We start from the raw sequence: 19,778 nt of genomic DNA on the forward strand, positions 1-19,778 counted from the left end.
TTTGAAAAAAAAACAACATTTTCCTCAAAATATATTTTATTTTTTTGAATACATAGTGAAAATACAATGAAATGTTGTCCAAGAATTGACGGTCACAATCCGGCGCCCAATCCGGGACGTCCTCTCCTCCCAAAATCAAAGGAATCACACATTAGTACAAACGAGCAACTGGCCCCGCCTCCCCGGGCGTCCCGGCGGTCTCTCGACGGGCAACGCCAGCCTCATCTCCTTCCAGAATCGCGACGTGAGGTCCCGCGAGCGCTCCCCCCGCCAGCGGAGGACGGCTAGCGCCGCGCCGGCCCTCCTCAGCTCGCTGGCCCACTCTTGGCGCCGCGCCCGCTCGCCATGGACCAGGACGAGGCGCAGGTGCCCGCTGGCCAAGCCGTCCACGCCCGCCTTGAGCTCCAGCAGGGCCCGGGTGCCCCGGCGGCCGTAGCCGGGGCCCGGCACCACTAGGAGGCGCCGACTGCGAGCCACGAAGCGCAGCGTCTCGTCCGTCACGGCTGGCGGAGAAATGCGTTAAAAGCGTTGACCTCAATCGTATTTGGGGAGAAAGAACTCACTCCCGCCCGGCAGGCTGTCTCGGTCAAAAATGCAGACGGTGTAGCCCAGCTGGTTCTCCAGGACCGGACGCAGAGTCTCCAGGACAAACTTCTCCTCCTCGCTGTTCCTGGCGTACGAGACGTACACGTCGAATTCCTTGTCGCCTACAAACGGGGACATACGCGGGACCGTGAGTGGCGACTAGAGAGCTACGCGTCCACAGCTTTTCTCACCGGCGTGGCGCTCGTCGCTAGCAAAGCGCGACCTGTAGAGCAGCAGCAGCTCCAGCCGGAAGAGGCGCAGGATGAGCAGCAGGAGTAGCGAAAGCGCCAAGGCGGCGCTCAGGCCGCACGCCAGCGCCAACGTGGGTGCCCGCTCTGAAACGGAGCGCTTCAGCTTCCCAGAACGGAAAAGGCTAACTAGCCTAGCTCGGCGCTCACCTTCCAACGCCAGGCCGACCCTCCGCGTCTGGGATCCACGGGCGTTCCTCACCGAGCAATTGAAGGCCCTGCGGAGGTCCTCGGCCGCAAATTCTCGGATCAGCAGGACGCTCTCCTCCACGCGGTCGCCGTGCTTGGAGCTCACCTGACTGGACACGGAATATTTGCTCGTCAATATGGACCACTTTAGCTTGAGCTTACATCATCTTTTTCACTTGAAATGGAAGCGCCTCTGGTTCAAATCCCGCCCAATTTGGGGGAACTCGAGGAGCGGCTCACCCGTTTCTGACGGAGAATCGGGAGGGGTCCGACTGCTCCGGCGTCTCCCCGTCCACGCTCCACCAGATGTCCCAGTCCGAGTCCAAATAGGGGAAGATCCCTCTGCACGTCAGATTCACGTCGGAGCCTGGCGCAAAGCGCAAGCGCTCCGTTTGGCGGAATTCCGGCAGGGCGGTCGTAGGCGGGACTTACCTGGCGGGACGACGACGACCTGGTCGGCCGCCGGGAGGAGGATCACGGGATGTTTGGGCATGGGAGGTGGCGCTGAAACGCAAAAACCACACACGTCTCAATGACGGGCTCCACCCTTTATGTGGGCGCGCAGGGCACTCACAGACGGCGTTGACGTGGACGGCGCCGATGAAGTAAAGCTCTCTCCCTCGCTTTCGGAAGCGCACCCGACACAGGTAAAGGCCCTGGTAGTGTTCGGCCATGAAGTGAATCCGCAGGCGGGCGCCGTCCGGCTCGCGATCACTCGTCCATCGCTCGGCCGGCCGGCACTCCTGTCAAAAAGGGACGGGCGTCACGCCGGGAACGTGGTGGCAAACCTGCCCCCCCTCTCCGCGTCTCCTCACGTGGTACCAGGCCACGTCGGGGGCCTCGTCGGAAATCCGGGCCACGTCACGGTGGGACGGGCAGTCCAGAACGGCGTCGCCCTGCAGAGGGACCGTGGCCGTGACGGGCTCCGGCGTCACCGGCGAGTCGCATTCCAAAGATGGTGGCGTGGCCCGGACCACCACCAGGTGCACGGCCATCTTGGAGCAGGGTGATTCATGGCTGCCAGAAGGAAGAGCATGTTGGGAGAATTACCGTGTTGGCCCAAATAAGACTTTTGAAATAAGACTGAAAAAGTGCCATGTTTTGTTCGGTCTGCATCTTTGTCTTTGCCCGTTAACTTTGTTTCTTCGCTAATTTGACCCCATTTTATGTTGAGGATATTTAAGGAATATTTATTTAAGGTTATTTTCTCATTATATTCAAACCTTAATGACCACCACTTCCCTGTGGTTGAAAAGAATGATTTGTAGGCGTTTGTGGTTCTGACCTTGGGTGGCAGACGTAGCGGCCCGTATCCTGCTCCTCCACCGACTGAAACAACAAGCCGTGGCGCTCTTTCCTCAAGCGTTGGCTGCAAAACAACAAAATCACTGCCACTCTCCCAAGCTCATTAAATGATAGGATTTTTCTTCAATTGCAAAAAATAGTCCCTCTCCCTATAAAAGTTTATCTTCATGTCCCTTAATGTGACAACTGACAGACATCAGTACCTTCAATTAGAATGTCAACCCGACCAACGTGCCTGATGACGTTCTCGCCAATTTACCTGTACGCCATGGGCTGCTCCTCCCCTCGCAGGAGGCGGGACCACGCCGGGTCGCCCGACGACGAGTCGTTGCCGAGGAGGGGACACGGCACCCACGCCGTCTCCCCCTTCAGGACAACAACCGGCGACGTGGACTCGCCAAGGTGGTGACACTGCGTTCCTAAATGAGCAAATTATAAGATAGTGTTGAAAATAAAATAGGATACATGGAAAATACGAAAATAAGTAATGTAAGCATGATAATAAACATACATCTTTAATAATAAAAAAGCTGTCGATTGCAGCCAAGTTAAGTAGTTGGACGTTCACTACTGGCAAAATCTGTATACGTAATACCTACCTGTTGAATCTGTGGTGAGGAGGCCATCCGCCATCACCATGCCAACTAGCAAAGACACATGAAGCCTAAAGACAACCTGCAAACAGATACAGGCGTTGTAAAAAAACAACATTTAAACGAATAAACCCCTTCAATATTAATATATCACAGTCATTCAAATGTTATGACTGAAATAAATAGCTTAAAAATATAAAAAATCACGGTGAATTGACCGAGAGGAAGCTACAATCCTTGAAATGCGAAAGGCTCCCGAACGAAATAGATTGGACGTCTAAAACGGTCCATGACACATAAGCCTGCTGAAAATTCATACATTGTACATTGGTAGACGGCAAATACAGATGTGAAAAACGCCACAGGGTGGAGAAGGAGGAAAAACGACAAAATAAGACAAAACCGAGAGTTAGCTTACATGAAGATGAGTTGGTAGCATGTGTCAGTTCGCGCCGAACTTTTTGGACGAGACCAAGAGTTCGGGGTGCCGCGATAAACAATGGTTAATGGTTAGCGTGTGTTTGTAGGAAGTAGCGTAAGAAGTTCCTATGTGCTTGCAAGTTGGGATTTCCCACTGACGTCACTTCACCATGTCGCCAACTAGTGGCAATAAAGAGTACCGTCCAATACATATTTATGTTCCGTGTTCCACCCTATTTATTGATTATCTATGTATTTATCACAATTTATCTCATCTCATCTCATTTTCTAAACTGTACCGAAACATATACTGTATATTTATATCTTCACGAAAGTAAATAAACTATGCAAAACAAAGAGAAAATGAGCAGCCACAATATGAAAGTAAAGAAACTCACCATGAAGAGAGCTCAATGACCTTTTGGCTTCCTATTGGTCGAGCGTTTCGCGTTCTCATTGGCCAATTACCCAAAGCGGGGTGTACCATTATCACTTTGTTGCCGGGCACCCGTCACACGCCCGCTCGTCCGCCCCTTTAAAATTGACCATGTTGAGTTGACCATTGTAAACTTTCCAATCTCCCCCAATTCCACTTTTTTTCGTTTATCCCCCCGCCAATTTTTCCCGCCATGCGCGTTCTTCTGCTCTGCGTGTGCACGACGACGTGGATGCTCAGTGTCCACGCCACTGACGGGCACCGGAACCGGCTTCGACAGCGGGAGGCCGTCCGGCCCGGACCCGGCGAGGAGACGCCGACGCCCGGGGAGGAGAAGGAGATAGAGAAGGAGAATGAGAAAGAGAAAGAGAAGGAGACGGAGGAGGTGGAGAGAAGTCGAAAGGCGGACGTTGGCAGCCACCGGCTGGACTCAACCGGGACACGGGTCAGGTACGTGACACCCCTACTCCCCAAAAAAGGCCTTTCTGGCCACACTTTGTCAACTAATAGTACGTATACCAAACCCTCGTTTTAAAAACGTCGAATTTATTTCAAGTGGGAGTTTGAGTTTTCTTTGAAACTTAGCCTGAACATCATTCATTGACATGCATTGTGGCAGGTGAGTGTGTGTTATGACTACGTACTTATGTACGTAGTCAGACATTTTGGCTCAAAGTGGCAGTCGTAGCCCAGTTTTCCCAGTCACTCGGCCCGTTTAATTCTGTTTAATTTTGCTGCATGACATTTGGTAGTTTTGTCTCTTCATTATGAGTAGACTACCCACCCAAAACTGTATCAAGAAGGCAGACTTGGAAAGTCAGCCATTTTGGCTCCAAGTAGTCAAATCATCATCAACTATGCTCCACTGTTGATTGGTGAGCATACAATTCGACGGGTGTGTCAATCATGAATAGACCCACAACAAAGTCTCCAGAGAGAAACCAGAAAGTGGTTATTTTGGTTGAAAGCGACAACATTTGAACAAACCAAAGATGGTCAAAGCAAGTCTTTTTATCAGTTTGAAGTTGTCATTGATAATCAGCGTCTTATCGCGCCTGCAGACGGCTCTGGAATGCCACACGTCAAGCGTCGTCTTCACTCACGCTACGTCCATGGATCTTTGGTCAACACAAACACTTTGCATGGAGCGAATCAAAACACAACACAAACATGCCTTATTTAAATAGGGAGCCAATGTTTGCGCGCCTTTGTCACATAGGCGTCCGAGTGAAAGCCAGCCACGTTGAAGGAATTTCACCTTGGTGAGGGAATGTCCTCTGAGATGACTTTGACCATAAGTTGCCCTTCTAGTCGATATTGTGTCCAATGAAGTCTCAAGTCAGACCTGGAAAGAGGCCGCCGGGCAGCCATTTTGGCTCCAGTTTCCCATTCAAGTCTCAATTGTGCCCAATCGTCATTTTTAGTGTTCATTGGGATCCAATCCAAGGAATAAGGGATGACGTGAGAGTTAATTCCGCTTCCAGATCTGATCTGGTCACAAAAGGAGCAGCGCACTGTGATTAACGTTGAAATAATCCCTTCCCGGTGGGCGCCGTCCACGCGGCAAAGCGCAAAGCAAACGCTTCCTGCCGCTTTGTCGCTTTTTCTCCTTTGCCGTTGACGTGTCAAAGCCATTTTGTTTGCCTAGTCAACTACTATGTTTAGCTAGCTTAGCATGGTCAACTCCTTTTACTTGTCACTTTTAAGGGTACTATATTGTCATAGAAAGTGTGTTACTGTAACCTAAACGTGTGTGTGCGCAGATCCGGCCGTCTCTGTTCCGACCTTGCCTGGCGGACGGCGAACGCCACGTGCGTCAAACGTGAGTACCAAATCCCAAAATGGCCACCGCCTCTCTTGCACCATTTTCCCTGTTTATCATCCATTGACGACTTGGACAGGAGGACGTTGTCTCCCCACTTGCCGCTGGTGTCCTAAAGGCATCTGTGCCCTCACCAAGATGGGAACGCCCCCTGCCAATCACCTTGCCCCGCCCACCACGGCGGTGGGAATCAAGTCAACGTTTCTCAGGTGAGGATACCATTTACGCCAAAAATCTGACAAATATTTAAAAAGATGCGGCTGAATATTATCATTTTATTTGCAGTCTACGCGAGGCTCGAGCCGTCCTGACCAAGAAGTTGGCGGAGGGAAGGACAGACAAAATGGCTGCCGTGCTGCAGAAGCATATCCAGAAGCGCCTCAACACCCGTGGCTCCTTTTCTCACCCGGGCGAAGGCCGCGGCGACCTCTCTGGTAAGCCGCCACTCATCACCCCACCCCTCTATTATTCAGGAACCAATCTGGCTAGAATGGGCCATTAACTGTCAATCATGGCTTGATACTTGATACAAAATGGATTGGACGTCTCGCACTGCCAAGTGAACTCAATGAGCCAAACATTAAGCTAAGCTAACCTGGCTAATGTCTGCCCAACCAACATTCACCTTTTGACCTCTACTTGTATTTTTTTCCCTCTTTTCTCTCATTTTGAGACATCCTTTCTAACCAAAACCTCCCTCCCTCCCTCTCTCCCTCCTTCCTTCCCTCTCTCTCTCACTCTCCCTCTCCCTCGCTACCGATGATTGACACATCGCAAACACGTTCTCTCCCGCCGAGCGAAAAAGGAGCCGGCGTTGATGTCAGCGTTGAGGAATGGCGCTTCGGGGGCTTTGCCCGCTTCAGATAAGGCGTGCAAACACGCCGGCTCAATCCCGACGCCATCTTTCCCACGAGCCACGCTTCCTGTCATTGTGCTGCTCGCGAGCCGCGGCCACTCTGGTCAAGCCCTCTTTTTAGGGGGGAAGGCGCTCATGGTCCTCACCAACTTTACCCGAGAAGCACTAATGTCAGTGAGAACGTCCACCCCACCAATATGGCCGCCACGTAGTCAATTAACTCCATCACTCTGGTGGAGTTCTATTTTAAAATCAGCTATCATTGCGTATCCGCTAATGTTAGTCTGTTAGCTTAACACAGAAAGGACACATTGTTATGTATTAGCTAATGCTAGTGTATTAGCGGTATATATCCATTCATGGCTCAAGATTTAATTCTGTTCATTTTGGGTCCTCTTGTAAACAATACTCAAGTATTCTTTGAGTTGAGAGAAGCGGCGAGTGAGCTCATGTAGCACTTGGAACTTCCTGTTTTGCAAATGACACACTTCCTGAACTGTGTCGCACCTTATGTGGAGACATTTTCCGACATTTGGAAGTCTGTCGGGACCCCGTTAGGAAAAAAAAGAAAACACTGAGCCACTTTTCTAAGCGGGATAAAGAAGTCTTGTTCTAATTTCTGTTTAGCCATGAGCTCACGTCCTGACGCGCGTCAAGCTCACAAAAAACGTGACGATAACCCGAAAAACATCACCAGCCTGGGTTGTCGGTTCACTCGCTCTTTGCCCAATTCTGGCTCTCTGATAGGTGTCAAACTACACTGATTTCTGATTTAAAATGGTGTCCTAAATTAGCCAAAATGGACCTTGAAATGGCCTAAAATGGATGAGGGAATAGAAAATAGTCCTAAATGTACAGGAATTGACCTACTTATGCAAGGAGCCTAAAATGAATGACACTGACGCGGGTTTTGAATGGATTGGACGTCCACGGAAGTCAATAGTGAGTTAAGAGTTCCCCGGTAAGACAGAGCAGGTCTTTGCGTGCCAGGTTTTCCTCGGTTGGGCCTGTGTTTTTTTTTTTTTTTTGTTGCGCTTGCATCATCAACGAGACGCGCGGGGAGGCTGGAGACTTTTTTTTATTTATGGCGGCGCGAGTGGGCGGGGTCCCGGCGCTTATGTTGAACGGCGACCCTTGGCTGCTTTCAATTACATCTTCTCTTTTCCTCTCCACTTTCACTCCTCTCTTCTCTTCTCTGGCCCCACTCGGAGAACTCTTCTTCTTCTTCCAGCACATTTCCTTCTTTGGAAGTACACTTTTTTTTTTCCTTTTTTTTTAAAGCCAGAACCTTTCATTTGGAGCACAAAATTGTGTTTTTGTTCTTCTTTGGAAGCAGACTCTCTCTGGGTGGTTTGGAGCACCTTGTTTTTCTTGGGAAGCACGACAAGAAGACTTCTTTTGAGCGAGCAGGTCTTCTTTAAAACTTGACCTTTTGTTTTGTCAACACATTTGCTAAGCAGAGCTTTTGCTCTTTTCTGGAAGTTCTCCTTTTTACCCGGACCATCTCTTTTGGAAGAACTTTTTTTTCCTTTTGAACTTGTGGAAACGGAGCTTTTATAAAATCCGTCCCGTCCTGGTCGGTCTTCCTCTCATGCCTGTCCCGACGGCGTCATGCCGCGTCTGAGGCTCCTCTCTTTTCTGCCGTGGTTGGCGGCGCTCTCCTTGTGGCCGTCGCCGGGGGGCGGGGCCACCGCTGCCGCCAGAGCCGGTGTGCGGGTGACCTTCACGCCCACCGTCTGCAAGGTGCGCTGCGACGGCCAGCGCTGCCTGAATCACTGCGAGCGGGGCGACGTCACCACCCTGTTCAGCGGCCCGCCGGCGGGACCCCCGAATGGCGACGGCTTCAGAGTCTGTGAGTGATTGGATGCTGAAACCTTTAAATGTGACGGGGAGCCCGCTTTCTTTCCTTTTTGTTACAGTAGAAAAAGTTTCCTGAATTCTTTTGACCACATGGTTATGCTGAGTACCCCTGCAAAAAGGTAAAAAAAAGGAGACAATTTACTAACTGATTGATTTTGTGTTTTGGCAGTCGTGTGTCGTCTGCTGTGTAAGAACGGAGGAGTGTGCCTGCTGAGGGACCGCTGCCTATGCCCCTCCAACTTCACCGGAAAGTTCTGCCAGATCCCGGCGCCCTCTGCAGCCCCGCCCTCGCCGGCTCCGCCCTCCCAGTCCAACGAGATCGTCCTGCCGCCCCGCCCCTCCGCCGATCTGACCCGATCCGAGTTCCTGCTGCCGCTGGGGGGGCCGGACCGCCGTCTTCCGGGCGGTGAGTGTCTCTGCCACGAGTGACAATTTCACTGAAGTACCACCTCTTAAATCTTGTGTTGATGTTGAAATGAAATGAAGATTCAATGTGTACAAATAGTAGATTGCCATAGAAAGTGTTGGATAGGCTAGCTTGTGGACAAAGTTGACTAAAGTGTCATCCACCCGATAGCCCCAGGAGCATCCCTGGTGAAGGTGAGAGTGCAGCACCCCCCCGAGGCCAGCGTCAAGGTCCACCAGGTGACCCAGGTCCGAGTTCTGAGCGCCTAGCGGCACATTCTGTCCGTGTTCCCTTCCCCCAAAGCCCACCGTTTGTCTCTTTTCCCTCAGGTGTCGGGAATCCCGCCCGCCTCGCGAGCGCTCTCGTCGTCTGCCACGCTGTCCGGGTCGGCGGGGGCTCCGGCGGCGGCCGATTTGGACGACATCCGCCCCCCTCGCGTGGGCTTCAAGTACTGCTTCAGGGAGGTCAGAGATGGACAGGTGAGAGCCCCCAAAATGAAGATTGTCACAGCAATGCGCGAAGTTACATTTTGGCTTTCGGCCGCCATTTTAGAGTTTGTAGCCAAAAGTTTACGAGCTGCGAAAAATGTGGACGGGCGGCGAGACAAAGTGCGAACAGGCCCTGTTTTTTGTCTGGCGACGCAGAGCGCCGACATAATGGGAAGCAGAAGGACTTTGCCGTGTCCTGAACTGCAAAGTTGAAGAGAAAGCGTGCCAAAAACACGCGCAACATTAGCGTTTCGTTTCCGGCACGCGACCACGCTGGGGATTTACCCCCTCTGCCGAGGATCCTGCTGGCCAGCTGCGTGCTATTGACCAATATTTTCGGTGCAGTGTACTTCTCCTCTGCCGGGCCTGAGGAGCAAAGAGACGTGCTGCCGGGGTCCGGGCAAAGCCTGGGGCGCCGCCGCCGCCAACTGCGCCCTCTGCCCTCCGCTGGCAGGTGGGTGAACTTCGGGCCGCTCCTTCCCCGGAACGGTAAAAGCAGTCGGTCCAGATGTTTGTTCTCCTCGCAGGTGCCAACAGCGGCAACTGCCCGGTCGGCTTCCGAGCCGGCAACGCGAGCAAATGCGTGGGTGAGTCCATTCTTCTCCCGGCGTTCTATCGGCGCCTGCCCGATTTTTTTCGCTCTTCATCCGCAGACGTGAACGAGTGCCAGCGGTCCGGCCTTTGCCAGAACGGACTGTGCGTCAACACGGCGGGAAGCTACAGCTGCGTTTGCCAGCAGGGCTTCATCCTGGACGCCTCGCATGGACTCTGCATCTGTAAGGGCAGAAAAAAACCCAAGAGTTTTAGGCTTTGTGCCACTCTGAACGTCTATCTTTGGCCCCGCCCAGCCCAGAACGTGATATCAGAGGAGAAGGGTCAGTGCTACCGGGTCCTGGCTCCGGGTGTGGGGCCGTCCTCCTGCTCGCTGCCCATCCTGCGGAATATCACCAAGCAGATCTGCTGCTGCAGCCGAGTGGGCAAGGCCTGGGGGCCCCGCTGCCAGCGCTGTCCGCACTTTGGCTCGGGTGAGTCTCTGCCGAGGTCCACTTTGTGAACTTTCAAATGTTGTTTTTTGCTCTCCCAGCGGCTTTCAAGGAGATCTGTCCGGCCGGTCCGGGCTACCACTACTCGGCTTCCACCCTGCAGATCAGCCAGAGAAGCGGAGATCAACCGGGCGACCGGCAAGGTAGGAACTCCTCAAGGAGAGATTTGGCGACTCCGTCTGCCTCTATTTGACTCCTCCCCTTCCTTTCCCAGGCACTTCCTCCGCCACCAATTCCAAGCAGAAAAGCTCCCCCAGCCGACCGAGCGGGCCTCCGCCCCGCTTGGCCGTCACCCCTTCGCCGGCGAGACCGTCGAACCCCGCCAGTGGCACCGGGCACAAATCCCAATTCCGGCCCACACCCACCGCGTCTCCCGCCAGACTCCCGCCAGCGTCCGGTGGGAGTCCCGACTCCAGCCGCGTCCGGGTAACGGTCAGGGGCCAGGGTTCTAGTCCGAAACAAGTGACAAGCGGGAGCCAAGACGCCATCTCTAACCAAAACATCAACCAGAACCGAGGGACTGCCGAGAACCGCGGCGCTATCAGGAACCAAGGAACAAGTCACAGCCAAGGAACTGCTCAGAAACCAGACACTAGCAGGAGCCAAGGTTCAAGTCAAAAACCAGACAGTAGCAGGAGCCAAGGCTCCATCGGGAACCAAAGATCTAGTCAGGACCAAGGACCAAAGCAGAAGCAAGGCTCAAGTCAGAACCAAAGAACAACCCAGAACCAAGGCTCGAGTCAGAAACAAGACACCAAGCAGAATCAAGGCCCTATCAGGACCCAAGGAATCGGTCAGAACCAAGGAACAAAGCAGAAGCAAGGCTCGAGTCTGAAACAAGAAGCCAGCAGGAGCCACGGACCAAGTCCCAAGCAGGGAATTCGCCCCACCCAGAGTACTGCAAGCATCCGGGGCTCAACTACCGGGATTCGAATCACCAGCCCGAGCCGAGACTCCATTCAAAACCAAGGAGTTAGTCAGAACCAAAGAACCGGTCAAAACCAAGGTATTACAAGGACTCAGAATCCAGGTACCAACGGGAACCAAGGCTCAATTCAGAAAGCAGACACTAGCAGGAGTCAAAGCCAAGGAACTACCAAGACGCCACCCACCCATCAAAACCAAGTAACTAGTCAGAGCCAAGGAACCGGACGGAACCAAGGATCTGTCCAGAGCCCGGAAACCGGCCACAACCAAAGAACCAGCCAGAACCAAGGTACAAACGGGCAGCAAGGCGCCAGTCGGAAACAAGACCCCGGCGGGAGTCAGAAGCAAGAGACGACCACCAACAAAGTCTTAAACCAAAACCAAGGAACTACTCGTAGCCAAGGAACTGGTCCAAACCAAAGAATCAGTCAGAACCAAGGGACAAAGAGCAATCAAACTTTGAGTCAGAAACAAGACACTCGTCAAAGCGCCAAACAAAATCTCGGCACAACCGGGAACAAAGTTTTACATCAAAACCAAGGAAGCGTCCAGAGCCAAGGAACTCGTTCAAACCAAGGAACCGTGCAGAGCCAAGGAAATCCCAGAAGACAGAACCAAGGATCCAATGCGAAACAAGACACGACTACCAAGAACAAAGTGTCCAATCAAAACCAAGGAACCATTGAGACCCAGAGGCCTACCAGAAACCAAAGCTCAAGTCCCAACCCAGGCCCCAGCAGAGACCAAAGCCCCGCTCAAAACAGAACCAGGAACCCAAGCACCGTTCCCAACCCAGAGACCGATACAAGTCAAATCACCACCGGGGGAAACCTAGGCTCGTCGCCCAACCGAGGACAGAGCGAGAGTCCAGGTACCAGAACTCAAACCTTTCTTCTATTTACACTCTTTCCACGCCCTGCAATTCATGGTGGATTTCTGTGTTTATGCGTAGATGGCTGTCTCAGATCTCCAGCTTTGTGTACTCCGGGTCAGTGTGTGAACATTCCGGGTGGCCACCGATGTCTTTGTCCGGCCGGATTCCAGACTGACGCCCGCAAAATCAGCTGTCAAGGTGACTGAGTGCCTGTCCTCGCTTGAATCGTTTTGCTAGCTTGCTAGCCAGATGTTTTGATTTGACGGGATGGAATTGTAAAGGAATTGTAGAGGAATGCCATGGCCGTGCTTTTCTCTCCCTTCATTTTTTGATTGACGTCCAATCCCCGCCAATGAAAGTCTGTCTTTTTCAGATGTGAACGAGTGCGCCAACGCGTCCTCCTGCGAGACCGAGCGCCTGTGCGTCAACACCATGGGCTCCTTCCGATGCGACTGCCCGCCCAGGTATCGTTCCTTCGGCCGGGGGCGACCGTGCAGAGGTGAGCCGCTCCTCCACCGTGCTCTCGCTCTGATTGGTTGGCGTTAGACTTGGTGCTGGAGTTAAATGTGCTGTGAAATAGTCAAACATGTCAAAACTTGCTCACAAATGTGGCTGTTTTTTAAATGTTATTCCGATCAAAACAACGGAAGGGAACGCCCACTTTGCTTGTGATGTCATAACCAGAATGGGAAATCATTTCTAGCGCCGCGCTAGCTCGTACATGTTGACCAGATGACGTCGCGGCAACAAGAGAATAGCACGCCGCGAGACATCTGCAGCTCATTCTGGGTGTGACATCATCTTTTGGGAGATTTTTGATTGGGCGGGGCCAGGAAGACTTTCAAGATAACATATTTGGCCTGAATTGATTACCCAAATATGCTCTGCTACCATTTTAAAGTCAATTGCTGTAGAATTTCATAGCACTTTTTAGAATGTTTTTGCTTTTCAGGTTTTAAATGTATTTTAAATGTTTTTTAGATTGTGGAAGATGAAAAAGTGGGAAAAATAATCATGATTATTGTTTTTTTTTTATTTGTGTGTGTGTAGATATTGACGAGTGTTTGGAGGAGAACTGGTGCCCCCCAGCGGGCGAGTGCGTCAACACGCCGGGCTCCTTCCAGTGCCTTTGCCCTCGGGGATATCGGCTGAGCGAGAACGCCACCCACAACAAAACATGTGTCGGTAGGTGCCTTTCCTTCTCCTTTGCCCCCGGCCGTCCGACCTCCTTACGTCCAGAAAAGAAAAAAATGTATGCGGTTTCCCTGCAGACGTGGACGAGTGCGCCGACGGCCCGGCCGACGGCCCGGCCTGCGGACGCAACGCCGTCTGCCGTAACCTCGTCGGGACGTTCGAGTGCGTGTGCGACCGGGGCTACGCCTCCGCGCCGGACGGGAACTCATGCCTGGGTGAGTGCTGACATCCACTAGGGGGTGCTGTGACCCCCTGCGTCGGCCACTCTCCGAACAGTGACATAGTACTTAAATAAATAAATTTGTTGCATTTTCTTGAATGTTTTTCCATGAACTCGTGCACTAGTTGTCCAAATTGGACATAAATCACTGTCAATGGTAGCCAGTGGGTTAAAATTAGTTTTTGTTTTTCCCTACGTTCCAGACCAGGACGAATGCCAATCCATGCCAGGCGTCTGCGGCTCGGCCCGCTGCCAAAACCTGGAAGGAAGTTTCATGTGCGAATGCCACGCGGCGGGGGAATACTTTGACGCCCACGCCGGACGATGCGTCACGCCAGGTACGTCACGTCACGGTGGCCCTGACGGCGCCAAATAGAAGCCGCCCTCCCTCACGTGTCGGCCCCGGCGGCTAATTTCAGGCGGGAATTTCCCCGTGCGTTCTTCCTCCTCGGAGGTTCCGCCCCCCTCGCGGACGCCCCGCCCCGGCGAGCAGGCCGAGTGCTATTACAACCTGGAGTGGTCGTGCGGCGTCCTGGCGCTGAACATCAGCCGGCAGGAGTGCTGCTGCACCCTGGGGGAGGGCTGGGGCCTGGGCTGCAGGTACCGGACCTGCCCCCCGGTTGGCACGGGTGAGAGCCACGTCCACCCCATGGGGGTTCGGGGGGGTCCTTTCCTTCCCTTTCCTTCCCTAGCCGCCGCTAACCTGGGTCTTTGCGGGCAGAGGACTTCCTGGAGCTCTGTCCCAGCGGGAGAGGATACGTCACCGTCGGGGAGGACGCCGCTTTCACTTATACAGGTGCTGAACAATTCATATTTCCCCTGGGCTGGTGGGAGGGGCCTCACTGTGGTGTCTCTCCCCGGGCATGCCTATGTGGGTGTTCTCTGGATACTCTGGTTATATAAACATTGGAGCACCCCCAAATGGGTTGCGCCCTGGGCAGTCGCCCATATTGCTCATAGTAAAAAGCAGCCCTGCACAGTGGAATGTCTTGTTTCTCTTTTGTTAAGATTTCTTCCTGGGAAATCTTCCGCCTTCTCTTTTGTTTTGAATTCCTGCAATAATGTCTTCATATTTCTCTGTCTCGTTATTTATTTTTTTGGCTTTTTTGATGCCGTGTTTGGAGGCAGACGTGGACGAGTGCAAACGCTTCCATCCGGAGGTTTGCAAGAACGGCGTTTGCGTCAACATCATTCCCGGATACAACTGTTACTGCCCCAGCGGATTCGTTTACGACACGGCGCTGCTCGAGTGTGTCGGTAGGTTCCGCAGCCCAGTGAACCATTGGAACCATATCAATGTTTTGTTTTGTGGCCTTTAGATATGGACGAGTGCGAGCTGGAGACTTGCGAGGGAGGCGCGTGCGTCAACACCTTGGGTTCTTACTACTGCAGTTGTCCGCCGCCTCTCCTCCTGGACGACACGCAACAAAACTGCGTCAACGCCTCGCACCTCAACCTGGGTCAGACTGGGCCTTTTTTCATCCAAAATCATTCAATTTCCATGATTATTATTTTTGTTTCAAATTGTATCTGTCCCAGACGACAACCTGTCGGTGTGCTGGCAGTCGGTGAGCGGCGATTTGATGTGTCAGAGCCCCCTGCTGGGCGCCAGGGTCACATTCAGCGACTGCTGCTGCCTCTACGGCCAAGGCTGGGGGATGGAGTGCGCCCTCTGCCCGGAGACCCACACGGGTAACCTCGGTGCCCTCTTGGGGGGACGCAAAGCAAAGACGCCATAATGCGGCCTTCTTTTCCCGCAGAGGACTTTGCCGGGCTGTGCAGCTCCTTCCCGCCCTCGCCGGACATCTTCCCAGACTCGCCGGGACCCGGAAGAGGTTCGGGTACAAACGCCCTCTACGCTAACTCCAGAAATGACGTCTGGGTTTCCCCTCAGGTCCGCATCCGTACCCTCCCTTCGACAGTGAGGACTTCCTGCCGGACTACCCCGACTATTCTCCTGAGGCGGGTGGCGGCGGGTCGCCCTACCCCGGCGGGGTTCCCGACACGGACCCCCGAGGACGCCCGCCGTTCGGGTGAGAGCGGAAGCGTGGATTCACGTGGCAAACAAGTGAATTTTTTGGTTGGGTGTTTGCAGGCCAGCTTACTACGGGAGCAGAGACTACGAGGGGGCGTCGCCGTTCGACGGGAGGCGGGGCTTTGGAGCCAGAGCCCCGCCTCCGGCCCCTGGGCCCGCTCTGAGCTTGGCGCCTCTTCCATACGGGGGCCACGACGAAGAGGAGGAGGAGGAAGAAGAGGAAGATCCTTGGGGAGCCAGGCCGCCCTTCCCACCTTTCGGCGGAGGACATCCCACTAGACTTTATGAACGTGAGTCTACGTCGACTGCTTGAATTTGCCAGAAAATAAGCATCAAGTGAAATAAAATAGAAGGGTCTTTTATTCACGGAGGGGAATTCAGTTAACAAATGGGGGAATACAAATATATACTGTATTAAAAAAAACGATGATGCACACAAGGCTCGCAGGGGTGCAGGAGATGATAGTAAGCAGGTATCGGGCAGGTCGATTGTGACCACATGACTTCCCGTTTAGGGCGCTACGACGCGTACGCCGGCCTGAGCGGTGCCGAGGATTGCGGGATCCTGGACGGCTGCCAGAACGGGACCTGCATCCGTGTGGACGAAGGATACACCTGCCGCTGTTACCACGGTTACCGACTGGACGCCTCCACCATGACGTGCATCGGTGAGATGGCCGCCGTTAAAAAAAAAACATTGGAAAAAATGTTTTGCTCATTTTGAGGCGCTTTTGGGGCCATTCCTGTTGCCATTTATCCTTGGTTTCTGTTCAATGCCCCTACTTGAGCAATCTGGCGGCCATGTTGGTGGGGGCAACGTTCCCATCAAAGTCAATAGATGAACATGCTCATCTAAAATAGTCCAATAATTCTTCACTTCCTTTGCGTTTCCCCGTCAGACGTCAACGAATGCGAGGACGGCGTTGACGGCGACTTCCCGTGCGTCAACGCGCGCTGCGTCAACACGGACGGCTCGTTCCGATGCGTGTGCCAACGCGGCTACGTCATGTCGCGCAGGCTGAACCGCTGCGTCCCCGCCTAGACCGGACGGAAGCAGCCGCGGAAGCAATGAGCCGGTTTTGGACTTTAAAGCACACTTAGCATTTGTGTTAGCTCGGCCAGACGCTAATTGTAGCAAGATGGCCTTTCTTTTACGTCAGTCACTTTGGCATTTCACAAAAAGTAGACGCTTGATTGAAGGAAACGATCATTTCTTTGTAATATTGCAAACATCTGTCAATGTTTGCATTTGAAGAAAGTTTGGCCTTAACATTTGCGTAAGATCCTGTTGGGCGCTACTCCAAACGTGATTAGCTTTCATTAGCATCCGTCACCTTTGCTTAAAGTCAACTAGTATAAGTATCACCAGAGTTGCTTTAAATATATCTTTTTTTTTTGTAATATATTTTATGATGTGTTTCAAAATATGCCAATCTGCTGCATTATTTTCAAACCTTTTACTGGACCTTTATTGTTGTAATATTATTATTATATAAAAATATATTTTTGAGTCCAGTTAAGAGAATTGGTGTTGTTTTTGTTTGGTGTTTCTTTCACAGTTTTCGCACTCTTTCTCTGGTTTTATGGATATTTTATTTTTTTGAATTTTCACAGATTTTTTGTTGTTGCTGTTTTCCCATTTATTTTCTCCCCCGTTTTATTACATTTTTGTTTAGCATTTTCTCATTATAGGCCATGGCGTTTTTTTTTTTGTATTCTTCTAATTCTAATGTATTCTATTTATTCTATTATTCTACTTAGTTTTGGTTTCCATGCCACCCACTGGCTCAGCTAGCCCGCATGCTAACCATCTCATTTCATATTTAACTGTAGTTTAGCTATTAAAAAAACAACAACAACAACTCATTAGTCATTTGTCACTTGGTAAAAAACAGTCTTCAATAAAAAAAAAATAGGCTAATTGCTCCCTTGTGTGTTTGCCCAATGACTGAATTCATTACTCCAACGGACGGGGGAAAATAACAGGCTATTTTTATCGGCAGTGTTCCGGTTGTACCCGTTTTGTTCCCTACATCTTGACCTTTTTAAAAAAAAAAATCAAACATGGATGCGGCAGCCAGGAAAGAGGACGTCCCTCGGTAACCCGTGTCGTTTTCTGGCCCGGAGCGAAACGGCATTAAAAGATTGGGTGGCTTGATTATCGTCGTTGACTGGAAGAAAGAAAGCGACATGCCGTGACGAATCTGTGGCTGTGGCTGTGGCTGTGGCTGCCTCGCTCGGCCAAGTCCAATTGAGTCAAGGGCCTCCAGATGGGAGCGCCCCACTTTAATCTTCACATTTTCTTCAGCTTATCGGAATAAGAAGAATGTCGTGCTGTGAGATGAGATGAAGCAGGCCTCCTTTTGCAAAAATCAGACAAGTTCCAGATGAGACATGAAGAGGGCGGATTTCAAAAACAAAACAAAAATGAGCACTCCATTTCAGTTGTGGGCCTGCTGCAGCGTCCGGAGAAGTTGCCCGAGGAATTGCGGGATGGCCTTCTGCGGGTGGAGCTCGCACGGAGAACACGTCCGGCTGCCCTGCGCAAACACACACGGGAAATCCGTCCCCGTCACCTCCCTCCATTTGCACTCGCCGTGGTGGTGGTGGCGCTCACCCGGCGGGTCTGGTCCTCCGCCAATAAGAGCAGGCCCTCCTGCAAGTCCCAGGGCTTGTGCTGGATCTCCCACTCGGAGAGGAGGACTTCAAGTTCCTCGGAGAAGCATTTCAGGGTATCGGCGGGACACGCCTGTCAAAAGAATAACAAGAACTCACCCAGCGCATTCCGGAACGCCCCCATTTGACGAACAGCCAAAAGTGCCGTCGATGGGGGCCAATGGGTTAACACTTTCAAATACAAACAGGTTTTAAAAAGCGCATCCTATTTCACTAGCCATGCCGTGAACATTTTCCATTCCCATCACGCCGTGGGATGCGGGACGAATAAAAGGGCTGCTTCTGGGGGTCCAAATTGGCCGATTTAAAGAGAATGGCAGCCTACTCTCGGGTATGCCTTCTTGAGCTATTTATTATGAGTATTGTTTTTGGATGGTTAGGGTTAGGTGAAAGTGACATTTTTGCCAACCCGGGCGCGCCTGAAGATTTCCCAGAGATTGTCTTACCTTGAAGTGGGTGGAGTTTGGCGTGTAATATTTGCAGCCTTCGCACTGACAAGAAAGCAACACCACAATGTCACAACACTACGCCCATTGATCACGTTTGAGTGGCACGGACGGAGATAGGCGTCCAAACCATTTTGACTGAAAAGTGGAGAATGAAGGAAAAAGTAAATAAAAAAAGTAAAAAAAAGAATCCTAAAAAATAACTTTAAATCCATCAAGTGGGAGAGTCCAAGCAAAAAAAGAAAGGAAAACGCTGCAAGAACAAGTAGAAGAAGCCAAGGAAGGCGTCCAAGTGAGTCGTACCAAATGGGCGTCCTGCCTCATGAGAGATTCCACCTGGTAGTTGAGGTCGACAGCGGCGTGCACGCGAGCCATGCAAGCCGCCGCCACGGCAACCACGCAAAGCACGCAAGCCACGCCGAAAAGGCCCAGGAATTGTGGGCTTCCTTTGAGCATACCAGCATGATCCAGGTAATCCTCCTTTCTTCCCCAACAGGAGGCTTTTTCAGGCCCCAAATGCATCTTCTCGTCACTCCTTCCCAGACTGCGACACCTCCTATCCCTTCCTATTCCTTCTTGCCATTGGCTGCAGCCAGCAGCGCATTCGTCCAATCACAAACTATTTAAAAAACAAAATCCAGCCCTGTATTGAAGCATATCCTATTTTGCAATCATATCCAAAAGTACTTATCTGAACATTTTAGCTTGACGGCTGCTTTAACCCTTTCACGGAGAGTACAAATCTACACAATAGTTATGATTAAGCTCAACTTCTACTGTGCTTTTATTCTATTATTAATGTATGGGCATTGATTTCTACATTATATCAGTTTGAAAAACAATGAATGGATTAAATCAGGTATATCTATTGGGAAAGAGCTTCAAAGTGTTTATTTCTGATGGTTCAAATATTCCTTTCATTAAAGTAGCTTTGTAATTGTTTGTTTTAAAAGTCCTATATTTAGTTGGACTGTTTGAATGATGTGGGGAGCACAGGGTGTGCCCTCTGGTGGCAAAGGTGAATATGACATCACTCTCGTCAACTCTGACCGCAGATGGCGTCTCCTCAGAAGTGCATCGTGAATGAAGCGAGCACACTTCCGGTACCAAAGAACAAGCGCAGCTCAAGGTAAGCATGTCATTTCAAAGCCCCAA

General features: G+C 51.6%; 3 protein-coding genes across 5 annotated transcripts; 1 reads left to right on the forward strand and 2 right to left on the reverse strand.

Annotated features, from left to right (window-relative positions):
• Positions 1-18: 18 nt before the first annotated feature.
• Positions 19-3,523, reverse strand: LOC144200586 (interleukin-1 receptor accessory protein-like). Its single transcript, XM_077722831.1, has 12 exons — positions 3,339-3,523; positions 2,927-3,002; positions 2,587-2,746; positions 2,293-2,391; positions 1,838-2,039; positions 1,597-1,765; positions 1,455-1,526; positions 1,263-1,389; positions 984-1,132; positions 777-920; positions 564-707; positions 19-503 (listed from the first exon to the last, which is right to left on the reverse strand). Exons 1-12 carry the CDS (start codon positions 3,357-3,359, stop codon positions 145-147), a joined length of 1,722 nt encoding a protein of 573 aa, XP_077578957.1. The 5' UTR covers positions 3,360-3,523; the 3' UTR covers positions 19-144.
• A 342-nt stretch (positions 3,524-3,865) lies between these two features.
• Positions 3,866-16,763, forward strand: LOC144200587 (latent-transforming growth factor beta-binding protein 4-like). The gene is given in 28 exon segments (XM_077722832.1): positions 3,866-4,226; positions 5,540-5,598; positions 5,678-5,807; positions 5,884-6,014; positions 8,448-8,726; positions 8,892-8,968; positions 9,050-9,199; positions 9,554-9,662; positions 9,736-9,795; positions 9,862-9,984; positions 10,057-10,233; positions 10,293-10,394; positions 10,466-10,671; positions 10,762-12,049; positions 12,131-12,250; positions 12,426-12,551; positions 13,103-13,237; positions 13,324-13,461; positions 13,670-14,095; positions 14,188-14,262; positions 14,595-14,723; positions 14,786-14,926; positions 15,006-15,158; positions 15,227-15,307; positions 15,361-15,499; positions 15,562-15,791; positions 16,017-16,169; positions 16,401-16,763. Coding segments are annotated over 28 exon segments (5,337 nt in total). The 5' UTR covers positions 3,866-3,969; the 3' UTR covers positions 16,544-16,763.
• A 1-nt stretch (position 16,764) lies between these two features.
• Positions 16,765-19,640, reverse strand: il15l (interleukin 15, like). Of its 3 annotated transcripts, none has more exons than XM_077723325.1 (4): positions 18,927-19,640; positions 18,624-18,668; positions 18,119-18,250; positions 16,765-18,036 (listed from the first exon to the last, which is right to left on the reverse strand). In XM_077723325.1, exons 1-4 carry the CDS (start codon positions 19,143-19,145, stop codon positions 17,806-17,808), a joined length of 627 nt encoding a protein of 208 aa, XP_077579451.1. In that variant the 5' UTR covers positions 19,146-19,640; the 3' UTR covers positions 16,765-17,805. The 3 variants fall into 3 exon arrangements, 2 of the variants coding, with proteins under 2 accessions (XP_077579451.1, XP_077579452.1); XM_077723326.1 differs by having other exon boundaries at positions 16,765-18,041; positions 18,927-19,629; XR_013327222.1 differs by having other exon boundaries at positions 16,765-18,250; positions 18,624-18,761; positions 18,927-19,054.
• Between the last annotated feature and the right edge of the window lie 138 nt (positions 19,641-19,778).

The sequence above is a fragment of the Stigmatopora nigra genome, chromosome 8, assembly GCF_051989575.1.
Source record: "Stigmatopora nigra isolate UIUO_SnigA chromosome 8, RoL_Snig_1.1, whole genome shotgun sequence".
Taxonomy (NCBI): Eukaryota; Metazoa; Chordata; class Actinopteri; order Syngnathiformes; family Syngnathidae; genus Stigmatopora; species Stigmatopora nigra.